The 26,433-nt window shown below is 38.4% G+C and overlaps 1 protein-coding gene across 4 annotated transcripts in view; it reads left to right on the forward strand.

The window, feature by feature from the left end:
* NELL2 (neural EGFL like 2) overlaps positions 1–26,433 on the forward strand; it is a 352,025-nt gene that overhangs the window by 25,805 nt on the left and 299,787 nt on the right. For 2 of the 4 annotated variants that reach the window (XM_087442529.1, XM_087442528.1), the window contains exons 2-3: positions 20,858–20,943; positions 21,397–21,525. In XM_087442529.1, coding sequence (XP_087298655.1) covers positions 20,889–20,943; positions 21,397–21,525 — 184 coding nt within the window. In that variant the 5' untranslated portion in view covers positions 20,858–20,888. Of the gene's footprint in view, positions 1–20,132; positions 20,152–20,408; positions 20,472–20,857; positions 20,944–21,396; positions 21,526–26,433 lie in introns of those variants that run through there. The other 2 variants (XM_004428919.3, XM_004428916.3) reach the window with 2 other exon arrangements.

Below are 26,433 nucleotides of genomic sequence, written 5' to 3' on the forward strand. Positions count from 1 at the left end.
CTCCACTCCTAACTACTACTACACCGTGATGAACTTGTTTCCTTTACAGTAAGAATCCAAGTTCATTTTTGTTTTGTTCAGATTAACCCAGTAAGAATCTAATATTATTTTTATTCATATAACCATAATTTGGATTTATAAGGCTTGTGTGCTTTTATGCACTATTAGGCATAGCACTAAATAAATGTTTATTGGGTGGAGGAATAGATATATGCTGTCATGTGGTGGGAAACCAATTTATATTGCAATGATTTCCTCATTGCCCCAGTAGCATTTTTCATTCCTACAGAACATTAGTTTTCTAATATCCTCCTAAAAAAGGAAGGGGGGGTTCTTTGGTTAAATTAGTTTGTAAAACTGTATATTTATTTTCTTTTTGAGATTCACAATGTGTATTAGTATATTAAGAAGTGCAGAGAAGTCTAGAGTAAATAAATCCTTTAAACTTGCTTTAACCTTATTCGATCAAAGATGCTGTCTTTTTCATGTAATGTCCACCAACATTCTATAGCGAACACACTTTGGCAAATAACTACTTAACAGGAGTAAGAATGAACAGTCTACTTAGTCTAACAGACTACTTAACTGTCTTAAAAATAAATTACAAAGCTACGTTTCCAATTTCATTTTACAAGTTTTATCATCCATTGTCTGGTTTCTCCTCATAAACCACACCTCTCTCTTCACAATTAACTAAATGTCCTGTGGATTCTCATTCCTCTAGATTTTACTGATGCTTTTCCCTCTGCATGAGGTTCTCTTTTCCCAATACCTCACCCTCCCAACCCACAGACACACATAGATGGGCTTCCTTCAGTCTGAACTCCAACTCATTCCTCAAGGCCCAGTTCAAATATCACCTGCTGTCCTCCTCTGACCCAGAAAGATGTAATCACCCCTCCTTTTTGGTCCCCTAGTGTTCGGCATGTACAAGCATATTGCACATGTATATGTTGCTTACATGCACGTCTTTCCCTCTAGTTTGTGGGTGACTTGAAGGCAGGGGTGTGTCTTCTACTCGTTTTTGTTTCTGCAGCGCCTGTGACATAGTGAATATTCAGTCATGACAAACAGCTACCTTGAAAAGCTTCTCTAGTTTTCATTTACTTTTACTTTTGATACATTCACCCAAACCAGGTCACCCACAAGAGCTTTGTAGTTCTCTTTTTTGGGGGAGGAAAAGATTAAACAGATACATTTACTTTTTTACAGTGTTTCATCTATTTAGCTTTGTGAAAGATTATAATTTGTGAGTATGATTTAAAATCTAACTGGGAATATTTAGTGTTTAACTGCTGCTACATCACAATGCCATCATTTAGCTAAGTGTTCACGCCTAGAAATATATGCTTTCCTTAATAGTCTCCTTAAGTTTGAACAGATCTAATCAATGTTCAGAATGATTGGAACAATTTTCTGAAAGCTACAGATTTCCCTGATGACTTACAGTAGTTAGAATACTCAGGGAGGAAATAATCTCATTAAATGGCTCATCGTTTCCTTCCTTATCATTCCTTGTGCCTCCGTATTTGAAAAATAGTACTTTATTTTTAAAGGTAACCTACTTATTCACCTTTTTTTTTTTTTTTTTTTTTTTGTGAGGAAGACCGGCCCTGGGCTAACATCCGATGCCAATCCTCCTCTTTCTTCCTGAGGAAGACCCGCCCTGGGCTAACATCCATGCCCATCTTCCTCCACTTTATATGGGACGCTGCCACAGCATGGCTTGACAAGTGGTGCGTGGGTGCGCACCTGGGATCCGGGCCTGCGAACTCCGGGCCGCCGCAGCGGAGGGCACGCACTCAACTGCTTGCACCACTGGGCCAGCCCCTACTTTTTCAGTTTTTGAGCATTGTATTGATTTCATAATTTCTCTGTTCTTATGTGCTCTTTGTAGAGGTGTTTTTTAAGGTCGAGTACTTTCAAAGTAAATCTAAATAAATTATGTCACCTAACTCTTCTTTCAGAGAAAGTCGAAATGCATTAGTTGTGTGGGTTCTTTTCTGAAGAACTCCTACAGAGTGGAAAGGCGTGACCCAACCTTAAAGATGTAAGGATGATTTACTCAGTACTTAATAGATTCCTTTTTAACTTGATTGTTGAAATAGCTTTCAATGATCTGTCTTTTTGGTGTGGTCATTAATATTCTGTAAAAGGCAAAAGCAGGATCCTATTCCTTATATGAATACCTTATCTTTAGTAGCACAAAGGTTCATCAACTCATTTACTTTAGACGTTTTGTTGACTATATAATCTTTTTTTTTTTTTTGTGAGGAAGACCGGCCCTGAGCTAACATCTATTGCCAATCCTCCTCCTTTTTTATCCCCTTTTCTCCCCAAAGCCCCAGTAGATAGTTGTATGTTATATTTGCACATCCTGCTAGTTGCTGTAGGTGGGACACCGCCTCAGCACGGCTGGACAAGTGGTGCGTTGGTGCACGCCTGGGAACCGAACCCGGGCTACCAGTAGGGGAGCGTGCGCACTTAACTGCTAGGCCATGGGGCTGGCCCCAAATATAATCTTATTTATTGAATATTTTAGCTCCTGGCTCACTTTTATTTCTTACAACACTGCTCCTGCCATAATTCTTAAAGATTTTAATATCATGTGAATGATCCTTCTACTACTCTAACCACTTGGTTCCTTGACATCCTTCCCTTCAGTGATCTTGTCCTACATCCTTCCTCAGACACACCCCTCTGTTCCTCCAAGACCATATCATAACTAATAACTGCAACCTTGCCATAATCTCCATTCCTTCATCCTTCTCTGACTATAAACTCTTATCTCCAGTTTGCTTCCTTATACTCTGATTCAACAATCCTTTGACTGCTACTTACCTCCCTTAGCTCATTTCTTTTGTATTTTATCAACCTTTTTAACCTAGCTTAAATTTCATGATTAATCACTATATCATTCCCTCTATTCTTTGGCCATGGTAAGACTGATGAAATGTAACTCTTCTTCTATTCCTAATCTATCCTGTATAGCTTCCCACGCTTATTAGTCTCACTTCAAATTCTTCATCACTAAACTCAAGTAGACTTCTAATGCTGCCTGGCAATCACATTTCCACATGCCACTCGTACTTTCATACTCCCAGATGTCTATTTAATACTTTCCTCTCTTTCCCCAAGCCGCCAACATTTCTGTCCCTTCCTCACTTGAAGTGGATGACTGTGCTTTCTATTCCACTGAGAAAATAGAAGCAACCAGAAGAGAACATCTTAAGCTTGTACCACCGCTTTTAAATACCTTCTGCTTTTGTGTGCCTAAGCTCTGTCTTCTCTCATTAGTATGGATGGGAACTATCCAAGTTCCCAGCTAATGCCAACCCTCTACTTGTTGTACTTGTTGTACTCCATTTCTCAAATGTACTCAAGAACATCACTCCAGTGATTCTCCCTCTTTTCTCTTCAATCACCAGTATTCATCTCTCTAGTGGTTCTTGCCCACCATCTGGCAAACATACTGTTATATCTCCCATCTTAAAAGAAAAACAAAGACAACCTCCTTTGATCCTCTTCTCCCTTCTCTCCTGCTACCACTGCATTTTTCTCCTTCCCTTTATAGCAGAATTGTTCCAAAATGTTGTCTATCTTCACTGTCTCTAATTTCGTTGCTCTCATTTCCTCTTGAAGCATTCCAAACAGGCTTCTTTCTCCATCATTCAACTGAAATAGCTCTGGCCAAGGTTACTAATGACCTCTTACTAATGACCTCCATGTTGCTAGATCCGAAGATCAAATAGCAATCCTCATTTTGCTTGACCTACAAGCAGCACTTGACACTTCCATGACTCTGCCCTCTTTTGGGTTTGCTCCTAATTCACTGGCTTATTGTTTTCAGTCATTTGCTATGCCTTTCTCTTCTTTCAGAACTCTTAATGTTGGAGTGCTCCAGAACTCTTATTATTTTCTTCCCCTCTGTTCTCATAGTTTTTGTGGTCTCATTTAGTCTTATGGCTTTAAATGTCTATAGGCTGATGACCCCTGGACTTATATTTCCTATGTGTGCCTTTCCTCTGAATCCCCATCATGTAATTCTAGCTGCCAGCTTAGTATCTCCACTTGGACGTCAAGTTTAATGTGTCCCAGACTTATCTTCTGATACCAGCTTCTCTTCCCCAAACCAGTTATTCTAGTTTTTCTATCTCAGTAAATGCCAATTTTATCCCTCTGGTTGTTCATGTAGAAGACCTTAGAGTCCTCCTTGATTCTTCTCTTTTTCTCATACTTCACATCCCAATCTGTCAGTAAATTGTCTGCTCTGAATTCAGTATATATTCAGAATCTCACCACTTCTGACCATATTTACACACTGTTACCCTGGTTTTAGCCATCGTCATTTCTCACCTGGATTCTTGCAAAAGTCTTCTAGTTGCTCTACCATTTTCTCCTTCAGTCATTGTCATAGCAGCCAGAATTAAACATTTTAAATATGTCATTTAATATCATTCCTTTGTTCAGAATCTTTCAGCCACTCTCCATTTCACTTAAAGAGAAAACCAGAGTTCTTACAGTGACTCGCAAGGCTTGTATGACTCGGCGCCCTGTTACATCTTTGAGCTCATCTCCTTTAACTGTCCCCTTAACCCGGGTCACACTGCTGCGGCTCCAGGCACACTATCCTCCTTCTGTTCCTCAAGTATGCCTGGAACATTCCTACCTCAAGGCATTTGCTGTTTTCTCTGCTTAGAAACTCTCTTCCCTAAGCTATTGTCACAGCTCACCTGCTTGCTTTCTTCAGGTCTTGTCCATCTTTGTGAGGTCCTCACTAAACACCCTATTTAAAATTTTAGCTTCTCTATAAACTTCCTATTTCTCTTGCCTATTTTATTATTTCCATAGTGCTTGTGACCATCTAACATAGTGTGCAATTAAGTGTAGTTAATTTAGTTTATTGTTTGTCTATCTCTTCTCCCCGCCGCCTCCCCTCTGAGAGAGTAGCAATTTTTGTCTGTTTTGTTCATTAATATATCACCAATGTCTGGTGCATAATAGACCTTCATTAAACATCTGTTAAATAAATTTATGTATGATGGTCACACCAAAGGAATATTTATTTGTGAGGATTCAAACCATAGGGCCCCCTCTGGGGCTGTGAGTGCTAGTCAGATAATGTATGATCTGCCTGTGGATTGCAGGATATTCTGATGATGATATGCGCCAGAAGAGGATATGAAATAATTTGATTTACTTTAAAAAACGATTTGGGAAGAGACATTAAGGCTCTATCAGTGTTTGAATAACCAGATATTAAAGAAAGATTATATTCATCAATTCCTTACCCATTTTCTGATCTCTGTGTTTTTCTTGGTCAGTCCGGTCTCACTGAATACTCACTGTAAAAACCTATACTACTGAAAGGAGCGTATGCTACAGAAGAAACATATTTGGAAATTAGAGTCATCTCAGATAATATTTATAAACAGTCCTGAGAACTCATGCTTAGAATAATAAGTATCAAAAAGGAAAATTTAAAAGTATGTATTAAAGATACTACATAAAACAGAAAATTGTCAAAAAATAAAAAATACATTAAAAATAGATAATGAGAAAATGCCAGTTTACCAATACAACTACAATAGAAGAAGGAATAAAGAATATCCTAGGAAAAATATAAAAATAAACATAAAAGTACAAGAAAAAAATCTACATCATCAGAACTCTTACAGATAAGAATTCTCTTTTTAAACTCATAAAGCTGGAGAAAATTTGGTCTAGTCATTTAGTGGTCAGGGTCCTTTTTTCTCCTCCCCAAACTGTGTCTGACCCTCATTGGACAATGTCCTCTGGAGAATCACGATGGAATAACCAGATCCCCAATGAACTATCAGGCCACCTTATTTCAAAATGTAATGACTAGTGATCCTATCCCTTTCCTTAAATTGTTTCTCTTTAGCTTTACTTTTTCGTATCCTGGAAATTTGATTGTATTTATAGCATAATGTCAATAATATATTTAGTATTTACTTGCACAAAAGAACAAAGAACATTTTAAAGTTCTTCTCTGATTGAATCACTCTTGTGCTTAAAAACTTTCAGCAGTTTCCTGTTGTCTTCAGGATCAAATACAGAATCACTGTGGCTTTCAAAGCTGTGGGCTTCACTTACCTGTCCATCCTTATCTCTTACTTGTCCATCGTCTGCATCTAAACTAGATTTTTATTCTTTAGACAGGGAGGAAACATTTGCTTCTGATGTGCCATCCGTCTAGAATATCCCTCATTCTCCTTTCTACCCTTTGAAAACCAACTCATTTACCTTAAAGCACAGGTCAAACACTCTGTCTTCCCAGAAAATTCTGGTCTCCCAGTTCATCTATTGCCTTTGTCCTCTGTGTTTCTCTAGTACTTTGAGTAATTTTTCTCCTTTAGAAGGAATTACATTTTGCTTTGTCCAATAGTTTTCATGTGTATACGTATATATATATATATATCTGTGACTAGACTACATCTTCCTTAAGTGCATGTGCCCTTAGAAATATACATTATTGTAGCTTTTACCACTTTTGTGTATACCTTAGCCATAGAATTCCTTTAAGAAATGTTAGTTGATTTTGATTAAAATTTTAAAATTATGTTAATTTCTGTCATTTAATAACAAAGAGCACTTAATTAAGAGATGGAGATATTAGAAATCTCCAGTCAGCTTATTTAAGGAAGCCTATAGAGCTAATCTCAGCTGGATATCTTGAACAAAAATACACATTTTCTTCTTTTTTTAAACTTTGCTGTGTATTTCATATTGGCTTACAATAGCACATATATTTAGAAACCATCAAGAATTGCTTAGTGCATGACTTTTGTTAAGTGGCACAACTTTTATCCTTTAAAAAATAACATCTCCTTGCTTTCGTTTTTTTTTTCTTAATAATTTTATTTATTTATTTTTTTTCCCCCAAAGCCCCAGTAGATAGTTGTAAGTCATAGTTGCACATCCTTCTAGTTGCTGTATGTGGGACGCGGCCTCAGCATGGCCGGAGAAGCGGTGCGTCGGTGCGCGCCCAGGATCTGAACCCGGGCCGCCAGCAGCTGAGCGTGCACACTTAACTGCTAAGCCACGGGGCCGGCCCTCTCCTTGCTTTCTGATTTAGCTAAATTAAGACTTGTCCTGATAGCCCCTCTCCCCATCTTACTCAAAAGTAATTATTCTTTTCACTACTTTGACCTAAATGGAAATCTCAGACTCTTTTGCTTTTTTTCCTTCATAACACACTAAATGCTTTATTTCCTCTAGTCTAAATAATCAGATTATAGTACTTTATAAAACCAAATATAGCAAAATATTTTCTATTTATAGTGGTATATATTGTGTGTTATTAATTTTCAAATTCAGTGTTTACCTGTGTAGACGTGTTAGATAATAATGTAACCGAGTTGTTTACTCCATCTCTATTTGTTGTGGTGATATAAAGCCACCAAAGAAAGGCTGAATGATTTATTTAAGGCTGTGAATCTCAAGGTGGAAAGATGTGCCCTAGGTTGGTGGTATTGGTATCAAATTAAACGTGGGGGCAGTGATAAATGATTTCATAATAAAAACTATAGAAAATAAAACTCAACAAAAATCGTATTTAGTGGTGTGGATACGAATCAGAATTCCCTTGGAGCACATGTTTATAAAAGGAACATGAGTTAAAAAGAGTTTGAAAACTGTGACTTTAGGGCTTCTAATTCAGCTACTTAGGATGGTGACAATTGCAGGACAAACTCCATGTGTTTGTAAGGAGATTTAGACCAAACTGTAATTTTGCTTGCATCTGCAAAAATATATATTTTTAATTTAATCACCAGTATGAATACTAATCAATTATATAAATAGATGCAGAAAATGAAAGAATAATTTTAAGCAAAGCTAAAATAAATATAAATTTTAGATCCAAATTGGGATTTCCTCTTTGCATTTCAACTGTTGCATTTTGTTCCTTTTAACTGAACTAATGGTCCCTTACTAAGTTGTAATCTCATCATATCACCCTTTGACCAGAATTAACTCTCATTCACCTTGAGACGGGAAATAGATGCTCTTCTAGCACCAAAGCAAGAATCCAGTCTGCTACTGAGAGGAAAGCCTGCAGGAGAAGACTTCTTTCTCCATAGGGCCTCTTTCTTCTTCTCTACTTCCTGCCCTATCTCCTGGCTGACTTCACCCAATCAAACGTGAGAATAAATATCACCTTTTTTCCTACCACCTCCCTTGTGAGTCACACCTCTCACCCACATGTTTACTGTTCATTGTATCTTTTAGCTCCCCTCTCTATTGTTTAACCAAGATTTTATGTCAGTCATCACAGCTTCTAGATTGGATTCTAGCTAGAATTTCTTACAGAAAGGGACTTTCCCTATTCTACCCACCCTCCTCACAGTCTCTTTGAGTTATGGAAACATAGCGAATAGTATCAATAGTTAATTGAAAATTCAGTATGCAGCACACTCAGTTTTTACTTCTGCATCGTGTTACCATGCTATTTTAGAAACCAGAATGTAATTGAGATTTAATGTTTTTTTCTAATCTGAACTCTTTGTATAAAGATGAACTTAGATAAACATTTATTTTACTTGTATGCACTAAATGATTTTAAATGAATAGAATTTATAAATTATGATATCTTAATTATCATCAGATTATCAATTTAAAAAATTAGACACCCAGCTGAAGACCTCGGATATCAAATTTTGAAGTTTTACAGAAATGACAGTAATGCAAATATTAATGTTAGTAAATCAGGTTAGGTAGATATATTCCATTAGACTATTATTAATCTATGTTATAAATTCAAGGCAAAATGTCAGCAAAGTGAAATTAACAAATTCAGAAATCAGTACTTTCCCTATTACATTAGGTAGGGCAGAATTTATCTCTTTGCTGCAGAAAAGTGGGAAGAAAAAATAATCCATAAAATGTGAAAAATCATTTACCTGTCTGGTTAGCTTTAGAAGATGTCTTAAATTAGAAAAGTCATTTATACTTTTATTAAAACAGATTAAAGACAAAACTCTAACTTTGAACACTGAGAAATATGAAAAGAAATTCTAAATCACAGAATGTTTTATCCTCCCAAGGCGTAGCCTGGGAACCCATCTCAGGCAAAGACTGATACGTTATGAGTCCATTCTTTGACTGAAAGGCCAAAAGCATCCATGTGGTAAATATGCAAGGTCTGGCAGTTTAGATGCCCTTCTTTGCTGCCCTTATTCTATTCTATATAAATTTCGATTCTTGCTCTTATCATGCTGTATCGTAACTACCTGCTTACCAGCTCAGTTCTCTATCTCCATATTCCCAGAACCTAGCACAATGCCTTCCATAAAGTAGATTCTCAATAAATTATGGTTGAAAAGATAAATGAATAAGCAAAGGAACAAGGATACTCAAGTAAAGAGAAAAAGACAGAGAGATAACATTTCATAGAATATTAAAGCATTTTTTGTAATAACTCAGTGATCTTTTTGCCTCCTTTTTCTTACCTATTTTTTCTCCCACATATCTATCCTCATTTACTTCACCCTTAGGAGTTCCTTTTACTGCTATCTGTCCTAATTTCCATCCCTCACTCCACACCCAATCCTTTTTTGTTTCCTTCCCTACTTTCCTGTTTCCATCCCTCACCTCTCTCCCCCCAGTGACTTCTTATGGCCAGAAACATAGACATAAACCTTATTCATTCATTATATCAGCAAACATACATTGAAATCTTCACCGGGCCAGGCACTAAACTAGGTACTGGAACCTTAAAACTGAACAGGAATTCCTGCCCCCAAGGAAGATATGTTCTAGGTAGAGGGAAGATTGACACGTAAACAACTTTGAAAAAATGATATGATATGTGTTGCAACAGAGGTGAATACTGAGCGCTATGGATTTGAAGAATACAGTAGAGAGAAGGGAGCATCCATCCTCAGCTGTGTGTGTATATATGTGTGTGTGTGTGTGTGTGTGTAAGGGAGGTGATAATCATGTAAGTCTTGAAGGAAGGATGGAAGTTCATCAGGTAGGGTATGAAGTGAGAGAGGGGATGCAAAGTGAGAGATGGAAGTCTATTCCAGATGAAGCAAATGGGAAAATACAGAAAACAGCTGCTTTTGAACTGCTGTTCTCACTTGGCCTCTTTCTTCGTTTGTTTCTGGCCTCCTTCCCATCCCAACTCACCTCCTTCTCCTTCATTCCTTTTCTTTTTCTGCCTCCAGAAGGCTCAGGAGCTAAATAGTTCCTAGAAGGAGGCAGTCGTACTATCAAAGTGAGGGGTCATTTTGTACTTTTGCTACCAATGAGTCTGAATGTGTTATTTTATATTTTTTCCTAAAGATATGAGCCATTTTTGTGGCTGTACTTTGTAAACTGCTGCAGAAAAAGTCTGTCCAGTGAATATTGAACATCTGCAATGTTCCTGGCATTTGGGATTTGATGATAAAGGAAGGTAAATGTAGTCTCTGGCCCTATGGTGGTTACATTCTAGAAGGGAACACAGATATAAACAGTTATAAAGCTGGCAAGTTCTAATGGAAGTCTAGAGGGTGAAGTAGGAGAGAACATGGAGTATTTATATATGACCAGAGGATAGAGAGGGAGGGGGAAAGTGGGATGGGATGAGACTGGAGAGTTGAGTGAGGGATGGATTGTGGAGAGTCTTGTAGATCAAAGTTACTCAAAGTGTGGTGCTGGTTCCAAACTGTTGATAATGGGTCTACATGAGATAAATAAAGAGCAAATGTTTAGCAACTCTTGTTGCATTTTGATATTACCACAATATCTAAGCACATGGTGAGTGTCAGCTAATGTGGTTTGCAGCTTAAGTTTTATGTAGATGTATCCTCTAATGGTGCAACTGCAATAATAGAAAACAATTCTGGAATAAATACACAGATAAAGAAGCTTGTAATCTAACACACTACTTCCTTGATCGAGAAAGTTGTTAAGAGAAAAATGTCAGCTGAACTAGACAGCGTGCTTAGTGACATGGTAAAAATTGTGAGTTATGTTAAGGCTAATGTGTTAAATTCTACTTATTATTCTCTTTATTATGTGATGATGCGAATGATATGAAAGCTAATTATAAGCTACTGTTTTTGAGTTATGTTGATTATAGAGGGAAAACATTCTGTTGAGAATGTTTGAACCACAAAAGAAATTCTTCTTCTTTCTGCAAGATAAGAAATCAGTTTTATCCCGACATTTTAAAGTGGTGAATTGGACAGCATAGAGTTGTTTATATATCTGACATCTGTGATATTTTCAATGATCTAAATACATCCAGGCAAGGAAGGAATGCAAAATGTATTTCAATAATAGGTAAAACTGAAGGGTAAAATTGAGAGCTAGAAGCTTGGAAGAACAGTTTCTATGGATTGTTATGACATGTTTCATAATTTAACGAAAAGTTTCAATGGGATAATTGATGATCTTGAGTGACTTACAAATTTGATAGAATGTTTGGAATTTTACTTTTTATGAAAAGAAGATATATGAATGAAAAAATGATGGATTCAGCATTCCTTTTAATTTTGGAAGATAATATAAATTCAACCATGACTTTACATGATAAATTGTAACTGTTTACTGACAAAGGATTAAAGATGGATTTTGAAATATAGCATCACTTGCTTCACTTTAGATAAAAATTAAAAACAAATATCCTGAGCGTACTGTAATTCATTTTTTTCCATTTCTGTCAATATTCCTTTGTGAGACTGACTTCTCTGAGTGTTATTAGAACAAAACACAGATGTATCTTATCCCCCGAGAGTAGCATTGTCGTCAATCCAACCTAGATAAGTTAACAAGCAGAAAACGAGCTCAACTATTGATATACACAGTGTTCATTCAAAGTGTGTGCAAAGCAATTTAACACAGGGAAGTTTTGTTTTCTTTATAACTTTTTGTTTTTGATGATTGTAAATGACGAAAATTATGAGCATAATCAGCAATTGTCCATTTTAATCTCCTGCACACTTGCAATGAATAATATATATAGCTTCTGTAATTTTTTCCTGTTATGTTTGTTCGGTTTGATTTATTAAAATGTAATTTGAGGTCTGTTGAGTTTGTCCATCTTTTTAAATTTATTTTTCTAGAAGTTCATTTTGTTGTACTTTACAAAGATAAAATTTTAAATCTCTAATCTGTTGATTCACAATGGATTAGAGATTAAAAATTCATCTATCACCTCAATAAAATTGGAAAAAAAATTAGTCTGTCACCACAGATAGTTTGAGAAACACTTCTTAGCATTTTAGACATGGTCCTAAGGGCAAGAAGAAGCCTTTGAAGGTTCAATGATAGCTGTTTTTCTCATTATTTAGGATGCTATGTGGACATTCACCATTAGGAGGCTTGGGAGACCCCAGCTGTGAGGCTTGCTTAGGGGCTGGGAACAGGAGCACAGCTAATGTCAGATCCTGTAGCCAGCTTGGTACAAGGGCCTCCTCTGTAATCGTTCCTGATACTGCAACCTCCACCCACTCTGAGCAGTAAAGAGGTACCAATCAGATCCCAGAAACACTTGAGTTAACAGTGTTAAAATAATGTTAGTAACTGTCATTTAAGTGAGGGATGACCTTTTATGCTAAACTATTATTAGCAAAATCATGCTTATGTGATTATGTATAATTACTAAATATGTGAAGGGTTAATTTGGCCATGTTTTATTTAGAATAATAGAATTTTGGAGCTGAAAAGGACTTGATATATTTAACTTAATCTCTGATAGAGAAAATGAGTGAGAAAATTGAGACTCAGAAAGGTTTGATAGAAAGAACTGATTAAGAGTTTGGGTCTTGGAGGCAGAGATTGGAGTTATGCCGCCACAGACCAAGGAACACCTGAGGCTACCAGAAGCTAGAAAAGGCAAGAAGGGATCCTCCCCTACAGGCTTCAGACCATCACCTTCATTTCAGACTTTAACTTTCCAAAACTGTGAGAGAATAAATTTCTGTTGTTTTAAGCCACCCAGTTTGTGGTGGCAGCCCTGGCAAACAAATGCATGTATGTCCTGATAGAGTGTTGTAAATAACAGTTTCTTTGGTATGTGAATCTCCAAATGAGTTAAACTAACGTCTTCTCCAGGATTATGATGTTAAAAAAATAAAGTTTGAGTTTTGGAATCAAATAGTTAAGACTCAAAGTCCAATTGTGCCCCTTACTTAATGTTGCCCTTAGGCAGGTTACCTAGTTTCTCTAGCTTTGGTTTCTTCATCTGTAATAGTTTGATGATAATAATAACATTTACCTTGTAGGGCTCTTGTGATGACTGAACGAAATAACCTATGAAAACTTTTAAGCACAGCTTCCTGAAAGCTGGTAGGCGCTTTGTGTGTGTTAGATATTTATATGACTATGATGAGGATGGTGGCATGGTGGTGGTGATGGAGAAGGCTCTTTGACCTGTCCAAATGGACCGTGGTGGCATTGGCAGTGGAAACTTTGAATGCCGTCCGTCAGTCTGGTGATGTTTTTACTTCTACTCTAGTCATTCCATTCAACTGTTCACTCATGTGCTTTTGTAGATTGACCTTCACATACCGATTCCTTTTTCAGATGCTCACATTTTTAAAAAAGATGGAATCCTATTTCCAACCATACCCATATTCTCTCAGCTTGGTTGCAGCCTCACAGGTTTGCCAGATACGTCACGCAGTACAGAACAATTACCAGGGGTTAGAAAGAAAAGCACAGCGTCATGAACACGCTGTTGGAATAGGCTCTTTCCATTTCTAAGACATATTTGAAAACAAGTCTTTAGTATTTAAATTATAGTGTACTTTGCCAATATATTCAATAAATATATCCATATAATTTGTAAAAAATATTGTTCTGAGGTCCTCTTAAGGCAAAGTATGGATCCATATTCTAAGTAATTAAGAAGAGGGAGATGAAATTCCATTTCAACTTGTTAAAACAAATACAAGTTTAAACAAGTAGTAACTTTGAGCCCTGAAGTTACTGCTTGGCATTATGTTTGCCCTTAACCGTGCAGCCATGAGTAAGATAGATGCAAGCCCTGTGCTTCCAGAGCTTTCAGTCTGGTGGGAAAGGTGGAAAGAGCTTTTTCTATACAGCATCCTGACCCACAGAGGGAAAAAAAATCTGTCATGGAAATAAAATAAATTTTTTAAAGAGATCAATAACACGTAAAAAAAATTAAGGATGAACAAAAATTCAACAATGAAATAGCAATGATGATGACAACAGCAACAACAGTAATAATGGAAAAGACTTTGGCTCTTAAGGGACATGGTCCTGATGCACCTGGGCGGTGGCAGTGGCTGAGCTGAGAGGGGAGGGCCCTTTATCGATTTGTCCTGCAGGAGAACTTCAAGAACATGACCTTTCTGGGGGAGCGCATATTGCATTTGGATCTGCCAGGTAGCATGGAGACTTTTAGCAAGATCTGCTCCCGTGGCTTCAATGACCATCTCTGGGCTAGGTCAGACCTCTCTTCTTGGTTCTAGTCTATTTGACATTACTACTTAGATATCTGGCAGATCCATCAAACTCAAAAAGCTGTGGCCAGAGTGGCAGGGGAGAGGGAGCAAGGGTTGTCCTCTGAGTGAGGACCACCTCAGAAGGGGGCAAATGGGCAAAGTGGGGAATTTAGACACAAGTAGTACACCCTAATCTGGAAGGGTGATGATGGAGAAGACGCCTTTTCCACCACTGTCCTGATGAAAATATATGCACCCTTGAGGGCAATGATATGGAGGGGGAGAATTTGAACTGAGTTTAAACTGGAAATGACCTGAAAAAAACAAAAGTGATTGAATCAGCCTGGAATTCACTAGATTAAGTTTTCTAGCAACTTTTTTTTTTTTTTTTTTTTTGGTGAGGAAGATCAGCCCTGGGCTAACATCCACTGCCAATCTTCCTCTTTTTGCTGGGAAGATTAGCCCTGAGCTAACGTCTGTGCCCATCTTTCTCTATTTTGTACATGGGACACTGCCACAGCATGGCTTGACAAGCAGTGTGTCAGTCTGCACCTAGGATCCGAACCTGCGAACCCTGGCTGCCAAAGTGGAGCACGTGAAGTTAACCACTATGCCACCAGGCCAGCCCCCTAGCAACTTTTAAAAGAGGTATAGCTATAGTGGAGTGGCTAAGAGAATTAACTCTGGAGTCACACTACCTATGTTTGAATCCCAGCTCTACCACGATCAGCTGTATGACCATAGTGAAGACCTTTAACCTCTCTATGCCTCACTTGGCTCATCTGTAATATGGGTGCCTCATAAGACTATCATGAGAATTAGTGCATTAATTCTCTTAGGACAATGTCCAACACACAGTAAGCGCTTGCTAACAACAGTTATTATTCTTTCACCAGGAAAAAGTGAGGTCTGAAATTGAATATGAGGCATAGAAAATAAAGTTACATTCACACATGAATTTTGTGGATTAAAATAATATATCACCTACAGAAGGATGCTACGATAGTCAAACCAAAGGAAAAAAATAATTTGGTATGTGAGTAAAGGGAATAGAAGAGGAAAAAGTTGAAAAATACACTTGTAATGTTGGCAAAATAGTTGTCAGTCACGTTGATACAATTTGCAGTGGGAGAGGGAGGAAAGTAAAGGAAATGAAAAGAATGTCTATGCTTTATCCTAAGTTGGATGCATTTTGATTGCATTACTTGTACACAAGTAATTCTTGTGTACAATCAGTAAGAACCTGAAGGACTGAGATAAATAACAAGCAAAAATAAGTTGTCAATTTCTTTTCGTTGCTAAAAAAATCATGTTACAAAACTGCTGCAAACTTTACTGAGGAGATTTCACTTAGAAACTTAGATTTCCATCAAAAATCATTTTTTGAACCCATTTTGAATATATAGTAGTGATCTAGACATGAAAGAGGCAGGCTTTTGCCATATCTTAGCAACTAGGTAGAATGTTCTGTAGAAGTTAATGAGGACGTTTTGCATGCCTTAGAGGATTACAGCCTGTTGATGATAGTTTGCAGACTTTCACTCTAGTAAATTCTAGATAATAATAGCTACAATTTATTGAATGCCTACTGTATTCCAGACACATGCTAGGTGTGTTTATATACATTATTCATGTATTCGACAAATATTTACTGACACCTACAATGTGCCAGGTGCTATTGTAGGTATTAAGAATAAAGCAGTGAATAAAACCTGTGAAAAATGGAGCTTATATCCTGGAGTAGGGGGACATAGACTGTAAACAAATAAGCAAATATATAGTAAATATATAAATAAGTAAAAGTGAGCAAGGAACGGGGATGGGAAGGGCTGGGTATATATAGGAGGGGTTGCAATTTTGAATAGGGTTGTTTGGGAAGGCCTTGCTAAGAAGGTGACATTTGAAAGAAGTGAAGCATTTGAAAGAAGTGGGTGGGAGAAGAGCATTCCAGACAGAAAACCGGATATGCAAAGTTCCTGAGGCAGGAGCATGCTTGGATGGTTCAAGGAACACTCAGGAAGTGCTCGAGTTAGTGAGGGGGAGATGGTGAGAGGTTTGGTCAGAGAGGTATAGCTGGGGCCTACGTAACACTTCCTGTAGCTGCTCATGAAAGTCCATGAGGGTTGTGCATCATTTTCTTGGAAGATCTAGAGGCAGCAGTTATATTTTTAGATTAATCTGTGACTCTTCGTAAGGTCCCTTTGGCCAAAGTGGTGTCTGGACCCTAGTTGAGATTTGCTGATCTGAGACACGGAGCATGGTGCTTATCACATAGTAAATATCTGTTGAGTAAATGAATAAATTAGGAGAATGAGGCTTACGTGCTAGCTCTGAAATTAATTAGTTGTGTGATTTTGAACAAATTACTTGACTTGTCTGTGTCTTGGTTTGCAAAATGAGAACTTTTCAAGCTTTCCTATTATGTGATTATGAGCGATGGCCAGTCTTCCCAACAAGTCCCTTAGCACTGTGAATGTTGGGAGTCAGCCTGCACAGGAAAGGATAAGGACGACCTGAACACCCCCTGCTCACTCACACGTTTATTTACCTGCTCATTCATTTCTTGAAATACTTTTTTTTGGCACTGAACTTTCTCCTCTCTTGAGATTCTGATGACATTAAGGTTCTTTTGGTTTTGTCCCACAGGTTTCTGCTGCTATATTTATTAAAAAAAAAAACTTCCTTCTGTTGTTCAGATTGAATCATTTCAATTGATCTGTCTTCAAGCTCACTGACTCTTCTGTTATCGCCATTCTGCTACTGAGCCCATTCTAATGAGTTTTTAAAATTTCAGTTATTATGCTTTCCAGTTCTAGAATTTCCACTTGGTTTTTTGTATATCTTCTATTTATTTGCTGCTACTTTCTGTCTTTTCATTTGTTTCAAGAGTGTTTGCTCTTACTTTTTGAAGTATTTTTATAATAGCTTCTTTAATGTCTTTCCCAGATAATCCCAATATCTGGGTCATCTTGGCATTGGTGTCTGTTGATTGTATTTTTCTCATGTAAGTTGATGTTTCCATGGTTTTTCATATGCCAAATAATTTCAGATTATATCCTGAACATTTTAATATTATGTTATGAGACTCTGAATTTTGTTAAGTACTATGGAGAATGGCGTATTTTTTTTTAAAGCAGACAATTGACCCTGTTGGATTTAGACTGCAGATTTTGACTAGCTTTCTTTTGGTGTGATTTCAAAGGCTTTGTAATGTAGTGTATTCAGATTTACCCCATGTGTGTACCATCAAGAGGCAGTCTGTGACTTGGGTGGTGGACTGTTTCTTAGAGTACTCAGTGTTGCTATGGTGGTACCTCAAACTCTGCTCTCCTGTTTCAATTTTCCTGCTACTATTTAATTTTTAGAGTCTTCAACAACTCGATGCATTCTATGCAGGTTTGATAGCATTCAGTGGGAATGAGAGGGTGAAGTGTGCTTATTCCATCTTACCCAGAATTAGAATCTTATGTCATTCTTTAATTTTTGAAAGCTTTTCACTCTTATTTGTTTAAATATTTCCTATAACACTCTCTGTTTCCATTCTCTCTAGTCTCTTATTCCATATCTCTAAAGTAGCTGTGTGTTGGATCTTTTAATTCTAACATTCGTGTTTTGTTCATGTTTTCCATCTTTTTTATCATTCTTGTGATATTCTCAGTAATATTCTCAGATCTCATTTTTTGATCCCAGATTTTTTGTTCACTAATTTTCAGCTCTATTTTATTGCTGATTTTTATAGCCAAAGGTTTTTCAATATTGTCTTTAAATATACTTTTATTTCCAGAAGTTCTATGTGGTTTTCTTTGAAATCTGCCTAATCTTTTCTCATGCAATTCTGTATTTTCATTATTTTTCCTACTCCTTTAAAAAAGACCCTCTGATTATTTAAACATTTAAACATACTTATTTTATAGTGTTAATCAAATTTTTCTGATATTCTGAGTTCATGAGATACTAATTCTCTTTTTCTTTGTGTGCATCTTCTGTCTTTCGTGTATTTTATTTCATTGCAACTTATTATTATTCTATTGTGATTTTATCCTCATCAGAAATTTTCTTCTTATATGTCAGAGGTTGTGGAAGGTCCCTTAATAAAAGTTTTACATTTGCTTCTTCAGGAGATTCTGGGGGTTTTATTCTAATTTTTGTTTTTAGAATTCCTATACCTGGGGAGAGTGTCATTTTGGACCATTTACCTGCGGGTGGCACGGCTTGAGATTTGACATTTATTATAGATGACTTTGTTTTCCACCTATGGCAAGCATTTCTGTCATTTGTTAGGCCAATGTGCAAAATTTTTAAAGTTTCTTTTTATAGATAGTATAATCCTTCAAAGCTCCCTATTTTTATCAGAAGGATAAGTAACAACTTCTCCTCTTCTGGCTTTGGCTATAATTAATTGTTTCCAGTTCTTGTGTCGATGTTAAAATCCTACCCCGTTGTCTTAACGGTCCCTATTGAGTCTGAAACCCTATGTCCTGCCCTCTTGCAATCATTGCATCAGTTACTCCTTCTCCGCCAATCTCTAGTTACCTTTCTTTTCCCCTAGCATCTGGGAATTTTCCTTCTTTCTTTTTTTATTTAAAGCTCTGTGAATAAAAAATTCTGGAACATTCCATTTAGCTTTGAGATGCATTTATGGCAGAAAGGGATCCTCTCAGGGTCGGTAGAGTCTACTATTTTGACTGAACTTTTCATTATGTGGTTAGTAGTTATATTAATTTTCTATATATTTCTGGTAGCCAGAAATATACCACAAATTTAGTGGATTAAAACAGCACAAATTTGTTATCTGCCCACATATCTTGGCTCATAATTCTTCTATGTTATTCCATCTTCATAGACATTTTAATCACTTTTGAAACTCATACTTTTTCAGTATGGGAGTTGAATGTTGTTATTCAAAAATTCCCTCAATATTTTAGGGCTATGTTGAAAAATATTATGTGCCATTGACTTTGAATATACTTTTGCCTACTGAGAATTAGATCTCAAATGACCTCACTTTTATGATCCTGGTGTGTATGATGAAGGGTGGGTAGAGCCTGCATAAGTATGGTCAACAAGAGTTGGCTATTCTCTCTTGCCCAGGCTCCATCTTCTGCTTATTTCCTTCACTCCTCTCTCTCACCTATCTATCTATCTATCTATCTATCTATCTATCTATCTATCTATCTATCTATCTATCTATCTATCTATCTATCTATCATCTATTCTTTTCGGCGTGGGCAGGCACGCTGGCTCTGCTGCCCTTGCCTCCTGCTGTGGGTTGTCCCGAAGAACCAGAGCCCGGGTCTGGGCGTTGTGTTTGGCAGGGGGCGCGCGAGGTCCCGGAGCTGTCCAGCAGTTCCCGGCTAAGTTGTCTCCTGCGCTCTCTGCGGCGGAGAAGCTCGCCAGTGCCCCGCCCTGGGCGGGGAACCTCTCCCCTAGGACACGCAGGGCTTCCCAGGCTCGCCACCCGTCTCCACCCGTCTCTCTCTATTTTGTCTAGCCCTACCTCGGGAGTCTAGCGTGCTTTGGCAGCCTTCCTCCGCATGTCCCCGAGAGGGAGTCCCCTCTCCAGTCTCCGGGGTTCCTCCGGAGCCCAGTGCACGATTGTACGCGGGCTTCCCTCCTTTGCCTAAAGGGCGGGCGAGCACACCTCCTTCTAGCCTCGCCTTCTGCGTCTGGGTAGTCCTTTCTCTCTCTCCGTCGGTCTTTCAAGACACGCGCCCGAAATCGAGAGGTGAGAGCAAAGACCACCCATCAACTCAGCACCTTGAATTTAGATCTTTCGATCCCAAAAAGAGGTTGGCGTCGCCTGGGTCAGCGAGGGAACTAGGGAGGAGGGCGGAGGCTGCAGCTGCTCCAGGGCTCGCTAGACGGGGCTTGGAGACCGAGGAGCCCGTGCGGAGAGGGACGCGGAGCGCGGGGCCTCGCCCTCGGCGGTCCCTCCCTTCCCCTCCTCTCCCCGCCTCCCCGGGCCCGCCCCTCCCTCTCCGGAGGAGCCGTCTCTCCTCCGCGCGTCTCCGGGCGCTCTCTCCATTGTCTCTGCTTTTACAACAGGTTCGGGCGGCGTGGGAGAGGGGCGGGTGCCGGGCCGCCCCAACCCCGGCTTTCTTGGGGCCGTCTCCCTTCCTCTGGTGTGCGTGCCTTCGGCTGCTTTTATTCGGCTGCGGAGCAAATTCCCCGGCGGAGAAGCCCCGGGCGAGCGCGACCCCTCCCTCTGGGCCCCCGCCCAGCCCGCGCCGCCGCCTCGGCTCTGCGTGTGGGAATGATGTGCGCATTGGAGGGTCTAAGTTCTTCACGTGCCTGGGGGGTCCTCCCTTTTTTTTCTTAGGCAACCAAATCGTACTAATCCTACTAATCAGTAAATCCGAGGCAGTGGCAGGAGAGACAAACGCTATTTTCCCGCTTGATTCCAAGAACCTGTTCGATTTTTATTTTTAAAGAGGGAGACGATGGACTGAGCAGATCCACACCATGGAGTCTCGGGTCTTACTGAGAACATTCTGTTTGATCTTCGGTCTCGGAGCAGGTGAGTGGCCGCAGAGCTGGGGCGGGGGGAAGGGATGGCCCCCACCTCGGGGCAGCCCGAGCTGGCTGGGGACGCCTCGCTTTTCCTCCCCCCGAAGTAGGTCTGGAGTGGGAAGCTTGGAGTAGGGGGCGGGTTTGGATTTAGATTTCGTTTATGCTTGCCTTGCAGACGGCAGGGCGGGTCACACTCCTAGTCCAGGGTCTGAGGGCCGAGGGGGAACTTTGCATCGAGAGGGGTTTAAAGTAGGTCACGGAAATGGGACTGGGTGCTCCGCTATTTAAAGCTTGGCTGCTGATCTCAGGTAAGGCTCTTGGCGGCGGCGGAGGGAGTAGCCTCTGTAGTCAGTTTCCAATATTGTCTCCAAGACGCGGTTCTTTGCTGCCCTGGAGCAAAAGGCTTGTATTTTGATGGAGCTTTTTCTTTCTTTCCTCCCCCCTCCCCCACTCCCACCAGTTTGGGGGCTTGGTGTGGACCCCTCCCTACAGATTGACGTCTTAACAGAGTTAGAACTTGGGGAGTCCACGACCGGAGTGCGCCAGGTCCCCGGGCTGCATAATGGGACGAAAGCCTTTCTCTTTCAAGGTATGAAGAGCGTGCTGAGACCCCAGTGCGGTTTCAGTTCGGATAACCCCGGGGGATTTGGTCTCGCCGCTCCTCCTAACTTCTCTATTGCCTCATGGGTGACAGAATCCGAGCTGATACTGATGGAGGGGTCAGTGTGAGGCACACACACCTTCCATGTCTTTTTAAAGTGGCTTGGGTTTTCTCCCCTCTCGCCCCCTCCTCCTTCTTACTTTGTACTCTTGCCAGTTCTAATGGATAGTCCCTTAATTACTGAGCAGAAACTCCAATGGCAGATGGTTGATCTTAGAGTCTGGGGAACAATGAATTATAACGCAAACGCCTCATTTGGGTGAAATTGATTTAGATAGGAAATAGGATAGCTTAATCTTAGTTAAGACACTGCTCTCTAAAAGTTTCTGGTACAATGGTGCCCAGTTGGGAGGAATTTCTTTATGTAGCTTTGCGGAAAAATCAATACCTCTCAATAGTTTGATATACTATATATCACAAACACAATATATTTAAGACAAGATTTGTTGCTGAAAGATCATGATTCTTTCTTCTCCATCAATGACAAGAGAAAAGGAATAATATTCTCTTAAAAATTATTTTGAAAATATTTCAAGTAAATGTTAATTCAAAAGTATACCTTGTATCACCATTAATTGTATACTTAGGATTTTAAAACTTTTTTTGAAGTTAGTGGACATTGGTTATGCACAAATGTCTACATTTCAAATTATATTTAAATATAGTGTGTAGTCAGAAGCAAATTCCAGTGCATCAAGCCTTCAGCTTTCGACTTTGATTTACTAAAGCTTTTGAAGAATGCTTGGTTTGTGGAAAGATGCTTCTAAAGGGTAGCCGAACACATACAGAAAGACTGGTTTCATATACCGTGAAGTATGGATGAAGGCAAAAGAGAAACGGAGTTTGGTTTAACATATCTGATGAACTGACTAAAGCGTCTTCTCCCCATCCCATCCAGATTTTTCTTGTGTGATTTTGTTGCCATGACTTCAAAAGAAGTGCAACTCATAATTACTAAAGAGTTGGATATGCAAAATGAAACCACTTTGGCAAATCTGCCACCAAGAAATGGGCATAAAATAAAACTTCAGTGTTTCTGTAGTGGTGTTGTTGCCTGATATAGCCAGTATGTGTCACCATGGACAGTAACACCAAAGCTTACAGTGGGAAAAGGAGGAATCTGACATGTGTTGCATTTATTTAGAACAAGTTTACTCTTATAGGAAACTAAAATGTAATTTTCTCTTTTAATTATGGTGAGTCCCCTAAAGGTTTTTATTGTGAAAAATATTTATAATAATATTTTATTTAGTTAAAGGTCTTTTTTGGGAGGGTGGGGGTGGGGCTTGGGTATTGAATCTTTTGAAAACAATGACCAGATCTAATAAAGGAAATCGGACTAGACTGTCAGCAGAATTCACAGAGTGGAATAGAAGTGTCATTAGGGTTAAGCTTTTGTTTTTTTCTTTTTCTTCCTTTTTTTAATCCTTGATTTTCAATCCCTGTGAACTGGAAATAAAGTTATTTCAAGACTGCTAATTTGAGTAACTGGAAAGCTTTACAGAAGCTAAAGGTCTTAATAAACAAACGGTAGTGAAGTGCACTTAGAATTTTCAAAGTTCCTTTAAGTTATATTAGTGTTCTTCCTGGCTTCCTCTGAAGAGCGTCTGAGCTGTCACAAACAGAAACCTTCAGGACCGTGCATTTTATGTTGTGATGCTAGCCATTAGACAATTTCTAGGAAATAGTCTCAAGGGACCAATGTCTTTTCCTGGTTAATTTTTTTAAAGGAATGTTTAATATTCATTTTTATTGAAATTACCAGTTCTTCAAGGTAGGCATTGTGTTGCAAATACATGAGGCTCCTGAAATATGTTTTTGTTGATTTGTCCATAGTAACTAGATATCAGTGCACATTGATGAATTGGTTGTTTTTGTCTTCTTGTTGGTACCAAGCCCAACATTTAGACAGAGTAGATGCCTAACAAATATAGTTTAGGAGATCTGAAGATGTAAAATTTCATTTCCTGCCAGATTATGAACCTTATTTTATATAGCTAATCAATCAGCAAAAGATTTGCTGCCTGCTGTGTTCTCAGGAGGCATCCATTACTGATGTATTGATTTCTTTTATTCTAAGATTTAGATTCTGAAATTGACAATAGGTGGACCTTTGGGCCTGTATGGTAGTTCTGCATTACCTTGGAAAGGTCTTTTCTCTGCTATTAGAATGTGGAAACTGTTATTAAGGGTCAGTTTTGACTGCTTCCGACTGCTTCACTGCATTCCCTGGGTTTTAGAGAGACAAAAGCTTTCAGACTTTGAAGATTTTATGGATTCAATTTGTAGTGAATTGAGGGTGCTGCAGATATTTTTGAATGGTGTGTAAAATGTCATAGCAGGAGTAGTAACAAATACAAAACCTGTGAGATGTTCTCAGATTTCGTATAAAGCTATCAGATAAGTTACTTTGTGCTATCAGATATGTTCTAAATAGATGGAAGAGATTTTGAACCATTATATTTCTCCTGCAGTAATATAACCATCTTCTTTTGTCTCTTAGCTTTAAAATAAAAAGATCTGAACACATAGTTTCCCAATGATTTTTGCTCATTTCATATTGCTTCTCCTTTTGCCTACTTCATTCTTTTCTTTATTGGTTTTTAAGATGCTTGCAATTCGTACTTTTTGTACGAATTGTATTTTGTAAATAATTTTTGTAAATTATTGTGCAATATGAATCTACTGTTAATTAATAATTATAATATTTTATTATATCTGCAGAATAAAACCAAATGGAAATATATTTCAAAGTCATGCCTAATTTTTATCATAACAGCAAGCATAGCATCGCTAAAGTTGTTTTGTTGTTGAAATTTGATTTATGGCTGCTTTGGACATTGAAGTAATAAGATGCTATATTAAATCATCCCTTAATGAATGTGGATTTTGATCTGTACCAATTATAATAACTTTCAAAAGAAAAAAGTGTCCAGGCAACAGTTTGAAATCTATATCAAGATTTTCTAAGTATTTCTAGCTATAAGTCTGACTCATAGCCACAAAAATACACTTATATTTTTAAAGAATAGAGGACTGAATGCTGACAATGAAAAGACCAATGAAAAGTTGTAAAGAGTTCTGAAATCTGAAGGACTAGTGCAATTGTAAATAGAATTCTACTTACCTTGTTTAGAGTCTAAGAAATGTTCTTCAAGATAATGACATAATAATGTTCTTTCCTCTCTCTACATGAGAGACCAAGAATGAGAGTGTACAGAAGCACAGTTCCAGGACTTTCTAGCAATGTTAGCATCATTTTTAGATCTTTGGTTTTAACAGTTTTCTGGCCAGGTTCCCAAAGTAGATAATTTCATCTGTTGGTTTAATAAAATTTCTTCAAGTGTTCACAGATTTTATAATGTCATTAATCCCCAAAGGGAAGTAGACAAAATCAAAGCATTTTTTTTCCTGAGTTGGTAATTTGAAAATAAGTTTAGTAATTATTTTTAAACAACTTTAAGATTTTAAAGGAAAAAAAATGTTCACAAGTCTACTCTTATGTCAGTATTTGAAAATAGGAATGCAATTGGGCATTTGGTGGTAGGCCATTGACTTTAGGCAAAGGTAATTGCATTAAGGAAAATGAGGTGGCAGTGAGTATTTGTTTTCAGTGTGATGGTCAGTGAGCATCCTTGGACTTAGGGACAATGGTCATTAGTGCCCCAAGAGTATAGAATAACAGAGTGACTAAGAGATGGGCTTAGAAACCAGATAGACCCAAGTGGCATCTCCTGAGTTGGGTTACTGTGGCGAAGTTACTTAATTTCTATGAGCTTCAGTACGCTCAATTGTAAAATTAATTGTTGTTATGAGGATTAAAGGAGACATGTTCATTCATTCAAATAAGTTTTTGTTGTGCAATTATTATTCTGCCAGGTGTTAGGCATATAACAAATGAATAAATTAGAACTTTACCTTCGTAGTGCCTTAAAAATAGTCATTAAACAAACAATTACAGAAATAATAATTTAATCACCATTAAGATGAATGATGTGAAGAAAAACTAAGGGTGTAACGGGAACCTGTATTCTAGTTTCGAGAGTCACAGGATCAGGGAAACTGTCTTTGAGGAAGAGTCATTTGAGCTGATAGCTGAAGAATAAGTAAGAGTAGACTGGAGAAGAGGGCTGCAGGGATTCAGAGGAGAAGAGTACCACAGACAAAGGCAACAGCGTGAGCAAAGATCCTGAGCCTGGAATGAGCATGGTGCACTTGAGACGATGGAAGAAATCCAGAGGAGTGGAGGCATAAGGGTTTTGATACAAAATGAAGCAAATATAGAAAGCAAGGACCAGCTTATGCGGTAGGCCATATAAATATAGAATAATTGAAAATTTATCATTTTACAAAGATATATTGTGGTAGGCAGAATAGTGGTCCCTCAAAGATGTTCATGTCCTAATCCTGGGAACCTGGGAACATGTTATGTTGCAGTCAAGTGGAAATTAAGGTTGCAGATAGAATTAAGGTTGCTAATCAGCTAGCCTACTTGAAGACAAGGAGACCATCCTGGATTATGTGGGTAGGCCCCGTGTAATCACAAAGGTCTTTTAAATCTGAAAGAGGGAGGTAGAAGAGTCAGTATCGGAGTGATGCAGTAAGAGAATGGCTAGACCTGCCATTGCTGGCTTTGAGGATAAAAGTGGGCCACAAGCCAAGGAATATGGGCAGTCTCTAGAAGCCGCAAAAGGCAAGAAAACGGATTTTCCCTTAGAACCCTCAGGAGGAACACAGCCCTGATGACACCTTGATTTTAGTCTAGTGAGATTCATTTTGGACTTCTGACCTCCAGAACTATGAGATAATAAATTTGCATTGATTTAGCCATTACGT

This window comes from Ceratotherium simum, chromosome 17, assembly GCF_057802395.1.
Source record: "Ceratotherium simum simum isolate JZ-2026a chromosome 17, ASM5780239v1, whole genome shotgun sequence".
In the NCBI taxonomy this organism is placed as follows: Eukaryota; Metazoa; Chordata; class Mammalia; order Perissodactyla; family Rhinocerotidae; genus Ceratotherium; species Ceratotherium simum.